The sequence below is a fragment of the Aethalodelphis obliquidens genome, unplaced genomic scaffold (assembly GCF_003676395.1).
Source record: "Aethalodelphis obliquidens isolate GAN/ISIS:26980383/991018 unplaced genomic scaffold, ASM367639v1 scaffold8, whole genome shotgun sequence".
In the NCBI taxonomy this organism is placed as follows: Eukaryota; Metazoa; Chordata; class Mammalia; order Artiodactyla; family Delphinidae; genus Aethalodelphis; species Aethalodelphis obliquidens.
Genome location: NW_020837952.1, coordinates 464,593 through 481,058, shown reverse-complemented (window position 1 = coordinate 481,058; position 16,466 = coordinate 464,593). Strand labels below are relative to the sequence as shown.

The following is a 16,466-nucleotide window of genomic DNA, read 5'->3' as shown; positions in this document are numbered from 1 at the left end:
CCATGCCAAGTGGGACCAGAGGGAGAGGGTCCCCTCTGAGCTAAGGAAATGGCTTGATGAGATGACTGGAGACCCCCATTCCCACCCACCGCTCCCACAGTCCACCCCATAAGAAAGCACCAGAGGCTAGCTGATACAAATGGCTGCTGTATTTCTGCTAAAGTGACAGTGACACAGATAAGGCAAAGAGCTGAGGGGCAGGACACATCAGGTGGGAAAGGGGTAGACCGTGCAAAATGACAACCTAAGACAAAAAGATGGATGGAGCCCTTCCCTTCCGAGTTAGGTGAGCCCTTGGGCCAGTGTATAGGCAGTAAAGCAGATTTTGTCCTTCAGAAGGGAGATTTTAAAAGAGAAAAGCTCTGGGTGAAGGGCAGGGGCAGGAGTGGGGGAGGCATCTCGGGGCCAGGGGCAATCTGGGTGCCATGAGGGGCAGGCATGAGAAGGCCAAATGGAAATGCTGGGCTGGAGGTGCCTGGCACAGGTTTGAGGGTTCCTTCTAGCCCACCCCGTGCTGCCCCCTTCCCCAAAGCCCTTCGGGGGGCAGAAGCATCTTCCCCAAGACCCTTAGTCTGGCCTCATTTGGGGCGTCCTGCTCTGGGGTGTGTGGGGAAGGGGAGGACGGCTCTAGCATACTCATGGGAACCACCTCTGCGAGGAACAGGGTGGGTGGAGAGAGGGACACTGAACTCCCCTCGGGTCCCCAGGCCTTGGGAAAAGAGAAGCAAGTGTTACCATCCCTGGGACCAATGAGTTCAGCTACCTGACTCTTGGGGGACAACAAGATGCGGGTGCTGGGGTAAGGGGCTGAGAAGTCTCTACTAGAGATCCCTTACCTGACCTCACCTCCCCAGGGTCCCGTCTCACCTGAGGGAGAGTGTCTAGGGCAGCAGGGAGCCCTGCCCCCAGGCACAGGTCAAGGCCCCACTGCCCTACCCCTTGCCTGTTGCCCTGGCCCTACTTAGAAAGATTGCCCACTGAGTGCTAAGAAAATAGATGCACTTGAAAAGGTCTAAAGCTGCCCTCCAGTCACGCTGATGAGCAACATGGCAGGACCCCTTTCCACGGCACCCAGGGTTCCCCCCAAGGGGACAGGACAGCTCCCAGGGAGACCACCGTCCTCCTGCTGTATACTTTCTGCCCCGGTTCTGGGGTTCCCAGGGGGTGTACAGGCCCGCCTTATGTCTCAGAGGCTGAGTCCAGGTCCTGAGGACCACCAGGGTGCGGAGACCTCATCGCTCAGGTCAGAAATCGCTGAGGATGCTGATGTCGGCAAAGTCAGCCCGGTAGCGGTGGGCATAGAGGCTGAGCAGGAAGGCCCACTTGAAGGAGATGAAGCTCCACACGCAGGAGAGGTAGTAGCTGTTGGGGTCTGTGAGGCCTGCAGGGGAGAGGAACCCAACCGTGACTTGAGAGGACCTTGCCCTTGACCCTAGCCACCATGCCACAAGCCCCGGGCCATCCTTCCCCACAACCTCCAACAGAGGCTGAACTGAGCCAGTGGAGAGATCAGGTGTGATAGAGGTTTCAGAGCATTCAGAGTTTGCAGGCAGGGAGCAGTGGGGATGAGGGTTGGCTAATCACAGGGCTGTATCATCCGCTCTGCTTCTGTGACACTGACCCTAGGCCACTGCCTTCCAATGTGCTTCAGCATCAGAGCGGGCAGGAAGAGCCTCTGGCTACTTGCAGACTGCAGCCACCAGGGGGCGCTCCCATACCCTCCGCTGGAGGCTAAAAAGGGCGGCTAACCACACACTCCTGGGTGCTGAATGCAGCACACACTTCCCACGCGTTTCATTGATCCCTTCCAACCCAGGGGCGGGGATAGGGGGCGTCCATTCTCCCCACTTTTACAACGAGAAAACTCGGGCACAGGGAGGTTAAGTGGTCTGTCCAGTCCCTTGGACGTAAGTGTTGAACCCAGGACAGGAATCCCGGGCCTCCGGAGTGCTCCACCCACCGGCCCTCCCACGCCCTCCCTTTGTGGAGGGACACCTTACTCTGGTGTCCGGTGACGGCCAGCACAAGGAAGGTGCAGAAAGTGGCGACAGAGACGGCCGAGAAGAGGACGCCCACGAAGAAGAAGCCACGCAGCCCCTTGAGCCACGTCCTCCAGTAATCCTGCATGTACATCACGTGCGTCACCAGGACCCACAGCGCTAGCACACCTGCCGGGAGAGACGGCTCAGGCAGCGCCCCTCTCCTCACCTGCCGACCCCCCAGAGCCCTGCAGGTCCCCCAGGCCAGGCTCTTCGCATAATAACAGTAGTGTTGGCCTTTTCACTCTCCCGGTAAAGTGGAGTTTGCTGGAGGCCGCGTGGCCTGTGATATGAAGAGGATGTGAACGCAAAAGCAGCTAGGAGAATCTGGCTGCCTTTCACTAAGCCACACATTAACGAGATCTGCAAAAAATATAAAACCATGTCATTCTTCTCCCTCATTTTTTTGCTTTGGAAAACCTGAATACTTCTTACAAAAAAATGTTACTTATGTTAACACAAGGTTATTATTATTATTTGCGGTATACGGGCCTCTCACTGTCGTGGCCTCTCCCGTTGCGGAGCACAGGCTCCGGACGCGCAGGCTCAGCGGCCACGGCTCACGGGCCCAGCCGCTCCGCGCCATGTGGGATCTTCGCGGACCGGGGCATGAACCCGTGTCCCCTGCATCGGCAGGCGGACTCTCAACCACTGCGCCACCAGGGAAGCCCACAATGTTATTTTTAATATTACTTTAAAATGCTTAAAACTGTTCTCAGTTTTAATTTCTAATACAGTCCATATCGATAGATATAACCCACATAAACAAAATTTCCTTCGGGTCTCACCACTTTTTAAAGAGTGTAAAGGGGTCCTAAAGCCAGAAAGTTTGAGGACTGCTGCAGCCCAGCCTGCTTTCCGGGAACTCCCCACTCCCCACCCTGGGGGCCACAGCTGTGAGAAGCATTCCTCCCGCCCTGATGCTTCTGCTCTCCCAGCCTTCAGAGGCCACCACCGTAACGTTGCAAGGCCTGTGGCTGAGCTCTTGGCAGTGGGGCTCTTCCCAAATTCCATGAATTGGTTTTATGGGATGGGGAGGCCCAGTGGTTAAAACCCCCAGGGCCACCCAGTACCCAAGTGGCCTTCCTCTTGCCCTTGGCCAGACTCCATTTTATTAATTTCCTTTTTAGGCCACACCACGAGGCATGGGGAGTCTAAGTTCCCTGACCAGGGATCAACCCGTGCTCCCTGAAGTGGAAGTGCAGAGTCTTAACCACTGGACCGCCAGGGAAGTCCCCTAGCCAGACTCCATTTTACTAAGTCGTTTGCTGAAAGGGCAGGCCAGATGCCCCTAGCCGGTCCTGGGCCTGCCCTCTGGGCCCGACTGGGCAGTTCCCCTACGATGCCAGCTGCCGCTCAGACAATACAATGAATGCCCTCTGTGCCGGGCTGTGCCTGCCGCCGCAGCCCAGAGAGTGGAGCAAATAGCAGTTCCATTGGCAAGGGTCCAGGGCAGGGCCGCAGGGTCCTGACAAGGGACGAATGAGGGACAAGGCAGAGCCAGCTGCAAGCTGTCCACCTGTGTGTAGACCGCTGGATCCTAGGAGTCAGGAGGCCCTTCAAAAAGTGAGCCGCCCACACTGCACGCAGAGGAGCACGGGAAGGCTGGGGAAAGTGGTCAGCTCTGGCACGGGAGAGAAGGAAGAGAAGGTGACAAGGGGATCGGGGTGGGAGAGTGCTTTGACTGAATCTATGACGTTTTAATTTTTTAGGCTGAATGGTAAGAATGAGGGAGTTCACTAAATTGCCTATCCTTTTTTACTTGCCTGCAATATTTCATAATGTTTTTTAAATTGGGGGAAAATCAAAAGGCAGGGGGGAATGTCATCACAGATCTCTGCTCTGATTACCGGCTCAGAAGCTGTCACAATTCAGGCAGCCTGGCAAGGGCCAGAAAACCACGAGACTGCCAACCAGGAGACCTGGGCCTGGCACCGATGTGCTGCTCGTGACTCTCAGAGCCTCGGCGCTTCCACATCTGCAAGTGGGGGAGCCCAAAGTTCCTGCCAGCCTGGAAACGGTGACCCAGGGCTCCCTGCTAGTGAGGACTCAGCTCTGCCAACACCTGCCGCTTCCCTTCCCACGCTGTTTGACCCACGCTCTCCCAGCTCTGCCCTTGCCCCCCCTCAGCCTTCCTCAGGGGTTGGGGGCCTGGAACATGGGCCCCTCCAGCCCTGGGATCAGGGTGAGTCAAGACAAGCTTGTCTCCGTCCCTGCCTAGGCAGGAAGTGGGAGCAGGCCAGAGATGGACAGAATAACAATCCCCCGGCTACAGCTTAACATCTTCTGTGACCCGGATGGACGGTGTGCTAGCCACCTTTTCCAGAAGTGTTTCCCAATCCTCTCACACGGGTCCTAAGTGTTCACTGGGGGAGCTGTTTGGTTTCTTAAAGGGCCCGCGGAAGGAAGCGTATCGTCACTGAGCACATCCAAGGAACCGTCAGATGGGTACCTTTGCGACCGCTCCACTTGCCCTCTATCTGCTCACTATGCCACGGAGGGGCTGAGATAGATGGCTCTCAGACGCTTTACCACTCAAAGATTCTAGAAGCCAGCTTAGGGGAAAAATAAGGTCAGAGCAATTCCCCCGTGACTCAGCAATTTCTAGGTTAGGAAGTGTTGAAATAGGGGCCTGTGGGATGCCCTCTCTTAGTCCACTGGCCACGCTCCAGTGGTGCCCCCAGGACACCCCCCCACACACACATCCATGTACCAAAAAGGGCTGAGCAGAAGAGGAAGATGGCCATTTTGGGTGTGCCAGGCCCCAGCTCTCTGTTAATAAGCAGACGCATCCTACCCCACCTCTCACTTGCCCTGCCCACAGCCCTGGCCTCCAGATAAACACAGGCCACATCTGGAAGCAGGCCCCTCCCCACCGGCCCTGGCTCCCGCCTCTGTCCTTAGAAGGGGGATCTCCCCCAACTCCATCCAGGGGGTCAGTGAAGGAGCACAAGCCCCCCCCCGCCCCCCCGCCGGTCCCTCCCACACCTCAGCCCTGCTCACTTCCCTGGGACACTCTGGACTCCAGGAAGCCTGGTCTGCATAACTCAGAGCAGAATGGACGGTTTCCCAGGCCCACCCGGATGCATGTCCACACCAGACCTCACCCCTCGCTCCACCCCACCTGCTTCAAGGAGCAGGGCTCTGCTCAGTGGCTCGGGGCTCAGAGCTGACAGGCCCAGGACAAGGAAGGCACACAGGTGGTCAGTGAAAGTACCCCCAGCGGCTGGGTTGGAGGTGAGGGGCCAGGAGCCCAGGGGAGCTCACAGGGAAACAGACAAGTGGGCCACTGGACCCAGGCCCTACTCTCTGCCTCCACCCCTGTCCTTTCTCAGCTCATGGGGAAGAACACACAGCTGGTTAGACTCCTGGGCAACTTTTCTATTCTTATTCTCTTTCCTCGGTCTACTAGACCTAGAGCAAGTCTTTTTCCCAAGCGTTCCCACAGCAAAACTATTTCTTCCGCCTCTCCTCCAAGCCAGTTCTTCCCAGACGCACACCAGGATGGGAGAGACTGGGTCTCTACCCACGAACGTTTCTCCCAGGTCCCCAGGAAATCAACAGCCCCCAGCAGCCCCACCTGGCACACAGGGGAAGGAGCACGCTGGGGCTGCCCTCTGGTGACTCAGCAGTTTCTGGAAAATGCCAAGTCAGAAGCGGGGTACGCACCAATCTGCTGACGCTTCATCCCCAAAAGAGGAAGAGGCTGACTGGCTACAGACCCTCTCAGCACCCATTCAGGGCGCAGAGGGTGTGTGGCCCTGGCAGCCCTCCCCCACCTGCCACACTGCCACCACCACCACCGTCACCAGGCGGCTTTGGTTCTGCGATGGCTGTCAGGGAGCTGCCAGGACCCTGCTCTAGCTGGTCGCTGCCCTAGCACCTCTTGCTGTGGGCGGCTCCACAGCTGGCCTGCCTCAGAGGCCAAGGGAAATCTGCAGGGAGGAAGAGAGGGCAGGGCTCAGGTCAGAGGGAAACCCTGGGACTCCCTGGAGCTGCCCCCCGACGGGCAGCTGAAAGATGGATGATTCGGGGAGAGGACATACAGCTGTAGCATTCCAGACCTGAACGGGGTCTCACACAACACCCCTGTCAGCAGAATCTCCTTCCATTCCTTACGGATGAGGAAACTGAGGCCCAGGGGGCATCGATGTGCCCATGGTCACACAGCTCGGTGGGGCTCACTCCACCAGGCCAGACTCCGACACACCCAGCTCTGATCCCAGGGGCAGCCCTCCCTCCTCACCGCCCACCAGCGCCCTCATCTCAAGTCTCATCAGGGCAACCCCTGGGCCTCGCCTGGAGAGTCACACCGCCTTCCTGAGGGGAAAGCAGCAGGCCGACAGGAAATAGGAAAACACTGCAAAGCCCAGAGAATCATAAGGAACATGGTGGGCGGTGGGGTGCAGCGGGGAAGGGGGTCAGGCGTCTGCTGATAACTGAGCAGAGGTGGGCAGGCTAGCCCCCTGGGAGGAACCACAGGTGGGGCATCTAGGCAGGCATGAGAGCAGCCCAGCCAGGCAACCACGTGCCCTTCCTCGGAGAACCCAAGTGCTCTGCCTGGCATTGCTTAGGCCGTGGTTACCTACACCCCTCTTCCAGGGCAGAAGCCCCACCTCCCGTCCCTTCTTGACCCAGGTGTGGCACTCAGTGAGCTTTGGGGCCATGAGCAAACCTCGTTATTTTTAGTTAGTCCATGTAGGGCTCCTGTGGCAGAGGAGTTTAATTATGGAGTCAGATCATCCTGTGCAGAACTATGAACCTTACACGTATTTTTTCCCAAAGTGCTTTCCCCACACATATAATTTCATGTAGCTGTGTAACCCTAGGTAAGCTATATAAATAGCTTATAAATAAATAGCTTATATATAAATAAATATATAAAAAAATATAAATAGCTTATATATAAATAGCTTATATATAAATAAAAATAGCTTATATATAAATAAATATATAAAAAATATATATATATAAAATATATATAAATAAATAGCTTATAAATAGCTTACACTAAGCCTCAGTTTAAGCCTGACCTGTAAAATGGACCCAATAATAATGCCTACTTCCTAGGACTAACGTAAGGATTAAATGAGATGATGAAAGCAGTTTGCTTAACACAGTGTCTGACACATAGGAAGCATTAAAAAAAAAAAAAGTTAGCAAGTAGAAATGATATGCTTCGTCTTCACACCAATTCTACAACACAGAGAGGTTAACAACATGCCCAAAGGTGCACAGCGAGTACAGAGCACCGGTAAGCACCAGACCTCCCCCAGCGCACTGACGTTCTCAACTCCGGTACAAGCCTCCTCTGGCCTCCTTGAGGCACAGAAAGGGCGGTCGGAGCCGCCCTTGGCCCAGGAGCCACAGCAGAAGAGTGGCAAAGAGACACCAACATGGTGGGAAAAAAAGTCGTTTCCATCAGATCCCTAGCGCGGTCCTCCGGGGCTCCGCTGAGGACTCCGCTGGCGACTCCGTTGGCGGTGGACTCCACCCTGTTAGGAGGCACATGGGCTTCCCCGGGAACCCCCAGCCCTCCTTTCCACTTACTTCTTCTCTGCCCTCACCCAGTCCCCAGGGAAGGGGCGCGGATCCCCCAGCACAAGTGTGTGTGTGTGAAGACCGCCGGGTCTTCACACCTGGTTGCGCGAAGGAGGTGGCGAGAGCAGCGGGCGTGCAGGGAGGACGCTGTCACTGGGCCCAGGGTGGAGGACGGAAGGGCTAACCCGGGGGCGCCGGGGCTGGTGCAAATGACACATACGGGACGTCGGCGCCTCGGGCGGGCATTGAGTCCCTGAGGCCACCCGAGGATGTCCAGGAGCCCGGGCCCGCGCGGGGCCTGCTCTGCCCACGGCCAGTTTTGGGTAAACACCCCACCCGCTCCCCCGGGAAGCGCCGCCCGCGAGGAGCCTGCGGAGCAGCCGCCGGCTCCTCCCCGCAGCCGCGCGCCCGCGTCCGCGCGGCCGGAGCCGGGACCCAGCGACCCCCGCGCGCCCCGCGGTACCTGCGAGCCCCCCCATGGCCGCGGTCCCCGGCTGTCTGTAGACCACCGTCCAGACGAGGAAGATGGAGAAGCCGGCCACGGAGCTGAGGCCGGAGTAGGCGGCGCGGAGGCCGAGCTGCAGGCGGGACGGGGCCATGGGGCTGCGGGCGCCGGGCGCAGAAGGCGAGCGTGGCCGGCGGTCACAGGTGCAGGGCCCAGAGCAGGAGCCGGGAGCCGGGAGCCGGGGGCCGAGCCGTAGCCGCCGGCCGCCCGCGCTCCGCCCCCGGCCCGCCCCCTGCGCCGCCGGCACAGCGCCCTCCCCGGCCGGAGGCCGCCCGCGCCCGGAACCACAGTGGAGGGCGCGTCCTGGGCTTGGCCTTGAGTCCTCGGGCCCCTGATCATTCGGGGATGCCGCCTAAAAAGGCAGGTTCCGGGCTTCGTCCTCTGAGCTACAGGATGTTTGGTCCCTGGCGGGGCCCGGAAATGTACGGGTGTACAAGCCAGCTGCCGTGATTACTTTTAAAATTTATCACGTTCTCCTTTAAAATTTAAGATGTAAATTTCTCGTTAAAAATCAAGATATAAAAATTAAGGTAGATGAAAGTACACAGTGAGTATGATTCCTTCCGCCCCTATCTATCCATCAGTTCCCTCCTCAGGGATTAAGCGATTCTTAGAAGATTCTTGTCATGGAACATCTGCCCCATCTTCTAACGTCAAACACCTCACCCTCAAGGACAGCTCCCTTCTCCTTTCATCTCCGCAAGCCTCGTCCTCCCACCCCAAATCTACCAAACATCACTCCCATCAGAATCAGACAATTCTAGGGTAGAGGCTGGAATCCATAGCAGGTGTATACTGAGCTCCCTCCGTGGGCCCAGTGCCACGCTGGGAGCCGGCAGGGAAAATCAAAAAACACAACGCACGGAGCCCTCAAACACTTATAATCTAGTTGGGGAGGCCCGTCACATACTGGCGCAAAATAAGTAGCCAATATACCTTGTATTTATTGCTTTTCACTGCTGTAACAGAGTACCACAGATCTAGGGGCTTCAAACAACACACATTTATTATCCTACAGTTCTGTACGTAGGTGTCCAAAAAAGGAACTCAGAGGGCTAAAGTCTAGGGGATGACAGGGCTGCCTTCCTTTCGGAGGCTCGAGGGGAAAATCTGTTTCTTTGCCTTTTCCAGCTTCTAGAGCTGCCCACATCCCTTGACTCCTGAAGGTCTTCCTTCATCTTCAAAGCAAACACACCCCTCGGACCTCTGCTTCTGTCATTACATCATCTCCTTTTCTCCTGCCAACTCTGCTGCCTCCTTCTTTTCCCTTGTAAGGACCCTTATGATTAAGAACCTGGATAATCCAGAATAATTTCCCCATCTCAAGATGCTTAACTTAATCACATCAGCAAAATCCTTTTTGCCATGTAAAGTAACGTATTCACAAATTCCGGGGATCAGGACATTGACATCTCGGGGGGCCATTATTCTGCTATCACATCTCTCTGGAATGTAATCTCCATGAATAGCGACTGTGCCTCTTTCATTCACACCAACACATAGAAGAGTTCACAGCACATAGTAGCCCTTTAGTAAACATTTGTCGAATGTGAGTGAATGAAGGTTAAGAATCAAATAACAATAAAGGGGATCATACACAAGAAATCTAGGCAGGACATGATTAATTGCCAAGCGAGCAATGTAAACCACATTTGCCTCGCTTCAGAATAGTCTAGGGAGCTTCATTTTTTTTAAAAAAAAAAGACCCCCAGACTCCACCCCTGACAGTAAATTTGAATCTTGGGAGTATATATATATTTTTAATGAGAAGTGATTTTAATGAGGTGAGCTCGGCATCCAGTCCTCCTTTGGGAGCCACTGATGGAGAGAGTTAGTGCTGGCTGTTCAGAGGAGGGAGCGAGCCCTGTGGTCCAGAGTACACTGCCACGGATGGTTCCAGAGCTGGCTGGCAGGGATAACAGTCCTCCACGCAGTGGGAGCTGCCTGTGTGACAGCCCAGAAGGAAGAAATAACATGGCAGGTTCGGGAAACTGTAAGTAGTTTGTGGTCTGTGGGTGGAGTGATGGATTTTGAGGTTGGAAATGTTCTGAACATAAAGGGCCTTGCTTGCTCTGCTGAAAAGGCTTTCCCCTGTCTCTGTGAAGCCAGGGGAGGGAAGTAACAGTTCTGTGTTTTAGAAATGTGGCCAGGGTAATAGTGTGAGGGTGAAGTTCCTTCGAAAGGACTAGAAAGCAGAGAGGTCATTCGGACAAATTCTTCACCTCCCTGTGCTTTAGGTACTCCGTCTGTAAAATGGGGACAGGGCACAGCTGTGATGTCTACTTCAACGTGGTATGATGAAGAGGCAGTGCTTAGAAGAGTGGCAAGTATGTAGCAGGTGCTTAAAAAATGTCGGCAAGTATGGTTAGTAGCAGCAGAAAGGTTGCCACAGGAGGAGAGCCTGAAAGGTGGTTCAGGCTGAGGCAGTAAGAATGGGGAAGAAGGGGCTGATTCAAGAAATATTTAAGCTATTTGAACCTTAAGGTCAGGTAGCAATTAATTAGCTGGGCAGACAGAAAGGAGGAGAGCGAAAATATTTATTATGAGTGCACGTCAGGAGTATTGGAGAGGAGTTAACAAACTCGTTACACTGGAGAGGGAGGTTGTGCAAGAAAATAACGAGAGATAATTATGTAACAGTAGCTTGGGCCCAGGATGTAGGTTACCAGCAGGCTGACACTTTTTCTTACATGTGGAAGCAATACGGAGCTGTTGAAGGATTTTATGTTCAGATGGGATCACCACTTACTGTGCGACCTGGGCAGTTTTCCCCTAACTCAGGAGAACTTTCTGCCAAGAAGAAAATATTCTATATCTGCCCTCTTCAGAATGGCAGCTACTAGTCACACGTGGCTGTTGAGTATTTGATATGTGCCTAGTATGACTGAAGAACTGAATTTTCAATTGATTTTAATTTAAATAGCCACATGTGGCCAGTGGCTACCATATTTGACAGCACAGGAGCTTCTCGGAACCCCTGTCGCTCCATCCGTGTAGTGGGAATGATGATACATCATTGGCTTGTTATAGCAATCGAGAGATATTGAGATACTGCAGTTAAAGCACTCAACACAGTAATTTGACAAATTATTACCACTGTTGTTGAAATTATCGTTATTATTGAACAGGGCTAGCATGACATAAACCATGCCTTAAGAAGATTATTTGGTATCCAAGTTGGATTTGATGGGAAAAGAAAATTGTAGAAGAGAAAGCGTTCTCAAGGCTATTTCTGTGGTGAGATGTGGGATAATTAAGATCTTATCTGGAGAAAGGCCACGAGAAGGGAAAGCATGGGAGGGTTATGAAGCTGCAAAGCACACTGGTATGCACCATGCATGCTCTTCTCCCCGCATCAGCTTCCTTTCCAAGGTGCTTTCTGAGAGTGCACTCCCATCCCAACCCAAGACAGACACCACTGCCCACCCCCCCCATCCCCAAGAGAGAGAGCCATTCTCCCTGCCGGTGACAGAGACCACCAGTGTTCACCATTAGCATCCTTCTTCTGGCACATGACCTACTAAATAGGAACTTTGAACACTTCCCAGCTTCCTTGCAGTTAAACTGATGCCATGAGAGTGAGTTCTGAGCAATGGAATCGAAGCAGAAGCCATGTGTGCCATTTCCAGGCTGGACCCATACAGTCTCCCACGCAGCCCTCATTCCCTCTTCCCATTCTATGATGATTCTAGAGGCCACATGTTGAAGACAGCTGCGCCACATGACGGAAAGAGCCTGGGACCCTTGAACGAATGAATGAACAGAACTACCCTCTCCATTCCCCAAACCTGCATCGGACTGTAATAGGAATGAAAAATACACCCTTTTCTTCGTGCTAAGCCACTGAGATTTCGGAGTCATTACAGCTAACCTCCTTACCCTAATACACCATCCCTCATTCCATTTCAGGTCATGAAAACGTCTCTTATAGGGATAACCTGTCTGAACTACCAATCCCTCCGAAGTCACTTTTAAATTGGGCCCCACCAGTATTAAGACAGACTCCTAACTCCCACCCACAGACACCTTGTCTCCTAAGACATTTCTTTCTCATTCCCCCAAAGCAGGCACATTCCAGACATAGATCTCCTCCCACAATATTACATCAAGGATACCCCTACCGAGCTATATGACAGTTCATTGAGTTTCTTGGACGTGTGAGGGCTTCCTCCTCTCTGCTTCTTAATCCCCGCACAGAGGGACCTCTGATGTCCTTTGGGGTATATCCTTGTTTACTGTAGCTCCAGCCCCAAACCTAGGCACCAGTTGGTCCTCTCCTTCCTTTACCCCCTATGTGCAATTCATTAGCAAGTACGGTTGGGTCTGCCCTGTCCTTTCTCCCCAAGACACTGCTTAGTCCAGGCACCATCATCACCACCTCCCCACTTGCAGCAGCTCCCTACGTGGTCATCCTCTGCTTGTTCTTTCCCCTCCAATCCACTCTCCAGCCAGCAGCTGGAATAGTCTTTTAAAAATAACAACCAGAACATGGCACTCCCCTGCTTAAATCCCTCCAATACCTTCCATAGCAATTGGGGTAAACAAGTCAGTTGCCAACTCCGACTAGTCTCACCTCTGCCCATTTCACTTCAGGCACACTGGCCTTCTTTCTGTTTCTTGAATGTGCCAAGCTTGTTCCTGCCCCGGGGTCTTGGTAACTTTGTATCTGGAAAGCTCTCCTCTGAGTGCTCATAAGATTCCTAAGGCTTGCTCATCGTTCAAGCCTCAGGTCACATGTTACTTCCTCAGAAAGGCAATCCTGTCCTTCCTCTCTAGAGTACAGTCCCCTCCTCTGTCTTACGTCTTGTGATAAGTGACAGCACTATGTGAAATTGTGTTGCGTATTTGTTCATCCTTTCCAACTCCACCCTTGCCATCCCACTGGAATATAACCTCCATGAGGGCAGGGGTTTTACCTTTTAGGGACCAACTCCTCTCAGTTTGCCTAGGACTGTCCTGGTTTTACCAACACACGTCCAACATTCCAGGAAACCCCTGAGTCTAGGGAAAACTCTGATGGTTAGTCACCCTATTGCCTTCCTTGATCACTTCTGTATCCCCAGTACCTAGTCTAATGCCAGGGCCTTAGGTAGGAACTCAATAAATATCTGTGCAATAATAAAGGCAAGAATGGCTGGCTGTCCATAAAGAATTCTTTGATCCTGGCTCTAGGGGGCAGCCTTCTCCACCCTTGTGTCTTGAGACCGAGCTCTGCAAGGTTGGGCTAAAAATCTTATTTGCAAGATTTTCCCCAGAACTTACGTGGTCCCTTGGCTCACCTCCAGCCCTTGTGGAGTTCAAGGCTAAGGACCCTGGTTAAGGCAGCCCCAGGCCGTGCCTGACACGGAGGTGGATCCCCTTGGGCCCAGCCCGCCTCAGCTGGTCCCCCTGCAGCTTCGTCTTCGTCTTGAGGTCAGGCTCATAGACCACAGAGCTGAAAGGACCATTCTAGAGAGGAAGAGCAGGTGGCTCATTGCAGGGAAGAGCTGGCCCCATCATGAGCACCGCAGCTGCCCAGACTGCAGGAAGTAATCCCGAGTTGAGGACTCAGGTCCAGGGGGACACCTTGGCCGCTCCTCCCCCAGCGCTGCTCCCTAGGGCCGTGGCTGCCTTCTGCCCCTAGAAGGGGACATCTTCACCTTTTATGGCTAGAGTGAAACCATTCACAGTCTGGCTTCTCACTGAGACCCCACTTCCTCTGCCTGCCCACTGACGACCTGGAGGTCCACGCAGAGGACAGGATGCTGAGTGAGAAGATGCTGAGCGGAAGCAACAGGTCTTTGAGCTCCAGGGCTAGATAAGCATCAGAGACAGACAAGTGTGGAGAGGGAGAATGTGCGAGCGTGTACGCGTGTTAGCAATCACAGCCGCTGCAGCATTTGGAAGGGCAACAAGGAGGGGCCCGGGGCCTAGGCCTGCTCGCCTCTCCTTGTCCTCTGGTGACTTCCATCTGCTGACCTGAACCCCCAATCACAGGTGCATCCTCCAATGCGCTCGCTCTTTTCCTTTCCCTTTCGCTGTGGGGTTGTTGTTGGGTGAGGGGAGAGAGAGGGAGAGAGAGAAAGAGACAGAGAGAGATAAAGCCAGGAGTTAACCTCTGCATGGACTGGAGCCTGGGGCTGTGGGGAGTGAGCGAATACAAAGGCTGAGGCCAGGAGAGGAGGGCATCAACTCTCCCTAAAGGACAAAGCCCGGCACAGGGATTAGTACATATTTGTCCTTCAGATTTGAGTTTAGGGACTGGATTTGTTGAATGAGAAAGTCACCACGGAGGCTTGATCAGGACACACAGATCCCCCCAAAAGCTTGACACCTGTGCTTAGTCCAGCGCTCGGGACCCATGAATAGCACCCTAGAGAGGTTTGAGGTGCGAATCTGAGGGCACTCCCTGGAGGAGGGAGAGGATGGGCTAGAGACAGACTGAGGCAGTGCAAGGAACAGAGATGGGCCAAGAACCGGTTGGAAAGGTAACAGAAGGAGAGGCAGACCTGGGGGAGCCATGAGGAAGGTAGAAGGACCCATGGCAGGAGAGGGGGAGACGAGTTTACCTATTCCACTCAAGAGGCCTCTCCTGGGTCTTCCCTGGTGGCGCAGTGGTGAAGAATTCTCCTGCCAATGCAGGGGACACGGGTTCAAGCCCTGGTCCGGGATGATCCCACGTGCCACGGAGCAACTAAGCCCGTGTGCCACAACTACTGAGCCTGCGCTCTACAGCCGCGAGCTACAACTACTGAGCCTGCATGTTGCAGCTACTGAAGCCCGTGTGCCTAGGGCCTGTGCTCCACAACAAGAGAAGCCACCACAACGAGAAGCCCGCGCACCAACAAGGAAGAGTAGCCCCCGCTCGCCGCAACTAGAGAAAAGCCTGTGCTCAGCAACAAAGACCCAATGCAGCCAAAAATAAAATAAAATAAATAAACAAATAAATAGAAGAAGCGTCTCCTGAGGGCCTCTGTGCCCACAGCCCTGGCTGTGCTAAGCACGCGGCCTGGATTTCTAATTGTAGTTGTGGTGAGTGCCAGGCGTGTGGAAGAGAAATGGGGCCCTGCAGGAGGAACTGACACAAGCCGGGCTCTGTGGCAGGAGAAGAACCCGGCAGGGGCACAGCAGTGGCTGCTTCGCCTGGCACCCAGGACCCCAGCCGGCACCGTCAGCTGAGGCCTGGGGGAGACTGGAGATTAAATCAGGATCCAGTCCTCTGTGGAATGAGAGGGGGAATGCTGAGGTGGGCTCCATGCCCGCCCTGCAGCAGGTTTAAGGGGAGTCCACTGCCTCTCCATTTCTCTGGAGGTAAAGCTCCTAGTTGAGGGGGCTCCGAGGCAGGAGCAGGAAGGACTTCCTGAGGCCTGGGTGGGAAGTCTGAGCCGCTGGGGGCCGCCTCTCCATCCTGGAGCGGAGGACGGATCCCAGGAGGGGAGGGAGTGGCCTGCGGCCTTCTCTCTCAGTCAGACCTGCAGACGTCACCTCTCTTTTCTGTTTCCCTCTACAGACCCCATCTCTGCAGCCTCCCCTGGCCTTTCGCTGCGTCCTCTCTGGAGGGAGGAAATGGGCAGTGGGTCTAGTGCCGAGTCTTTGGAGTGTTCAGCTTCCTCTGGCCCCAGCACTTCCCGAGTGGGATTTGGGGGCAGGACTGGGGTCTGCTCTGATGCTGGGAAGGGCCTTCTCTGCATGGCCTGCTTGCCTGGTCACTCACAGCCTTGCCCTCTCCTTGGCCAGCGCTCTGGATCCACACGGAACCCTCCCTCAGGCTACTGCAGCTGCCCCTGCCTAAGTCTCTAAAAGGGCAAAGTGGGTGCAGAGTTCGAGTCCTGAGCAAGGGCCCAGGGAAGATGGGAGCCCCTGAGATGAGGGTCCCGGGAAGGCTGGGGATGTTGGGAGGAGGTAGTGCGGTCAGTGAGCCCCAGGGAGAGGCGGGGGAGTGGTGTGGGCCGGCAAGTGCAGACTGGAAGCCCCAACAGGGGTGTAGGCGAGGGAGCCAAGGAGAGGGCTCTGGGCCTGAGGGAAAGTGGTCACGACTGGGCTGGAGCCACGGTTTCAGAGCACTGATTACTCAAGGGCAGATGCAGTGTCTCCTGGGTATGTGGAATACACACACACACACACACACACACACACACACACACACACACACACACACACACACACACACTTGAGAAGCAGAAGCTGGAGGGAGAAAGCACCGCCTGCACATTCAAATACCACCAAACTTGCCTGCTAGGCAGGCCTGTTCCCCTCCCTTTAGCACAGCTCCAGACCTGCCCCTGCCTTCTACCCTGCTCTGCCAGCCTCTCCTCACCCTCTGGCTACCGCCATCAGCACCACGGGCCTGCCTGGTGACCGTTTCCTTGCTCCTGTCATGCACGGGTAGCTTGACCACCAGC

The 16,466-nt window shown here is 54.6% G+C and overlaps 1 protein-coding gene across 1 annotated transcript; it reads right to left on the bottom strand.

Moving 5' to 3' along the window:
* Positions 1-127: 127 nt before the first annotated feature.
* On the bottom strand, positions 128-8,281 carry SLC48A1 (solute carrier family 48 member 1). Its single transcript, XM_027106056.1, has 3 exons — positions 8,044-8,281; positions 2,001-2,168; positions 128-1,381 (listed from the first exon to the last, which is right to left on the bottom strand). The coding sequence occupies exons 1-3, from the start codon at positions 8,177-8,179 to the stop codon at positions 1,245-1,247; spliced, it is 441 nt and encodes a 146-aa protein (XP_026961857.1). The 5' UTR covers positions 8,180-8,281; the 3' UTR covers positions 128-1,244.
* Between the last annotated feature and the right edge of the window lie 8,185 nt (positions 8,282-16,466).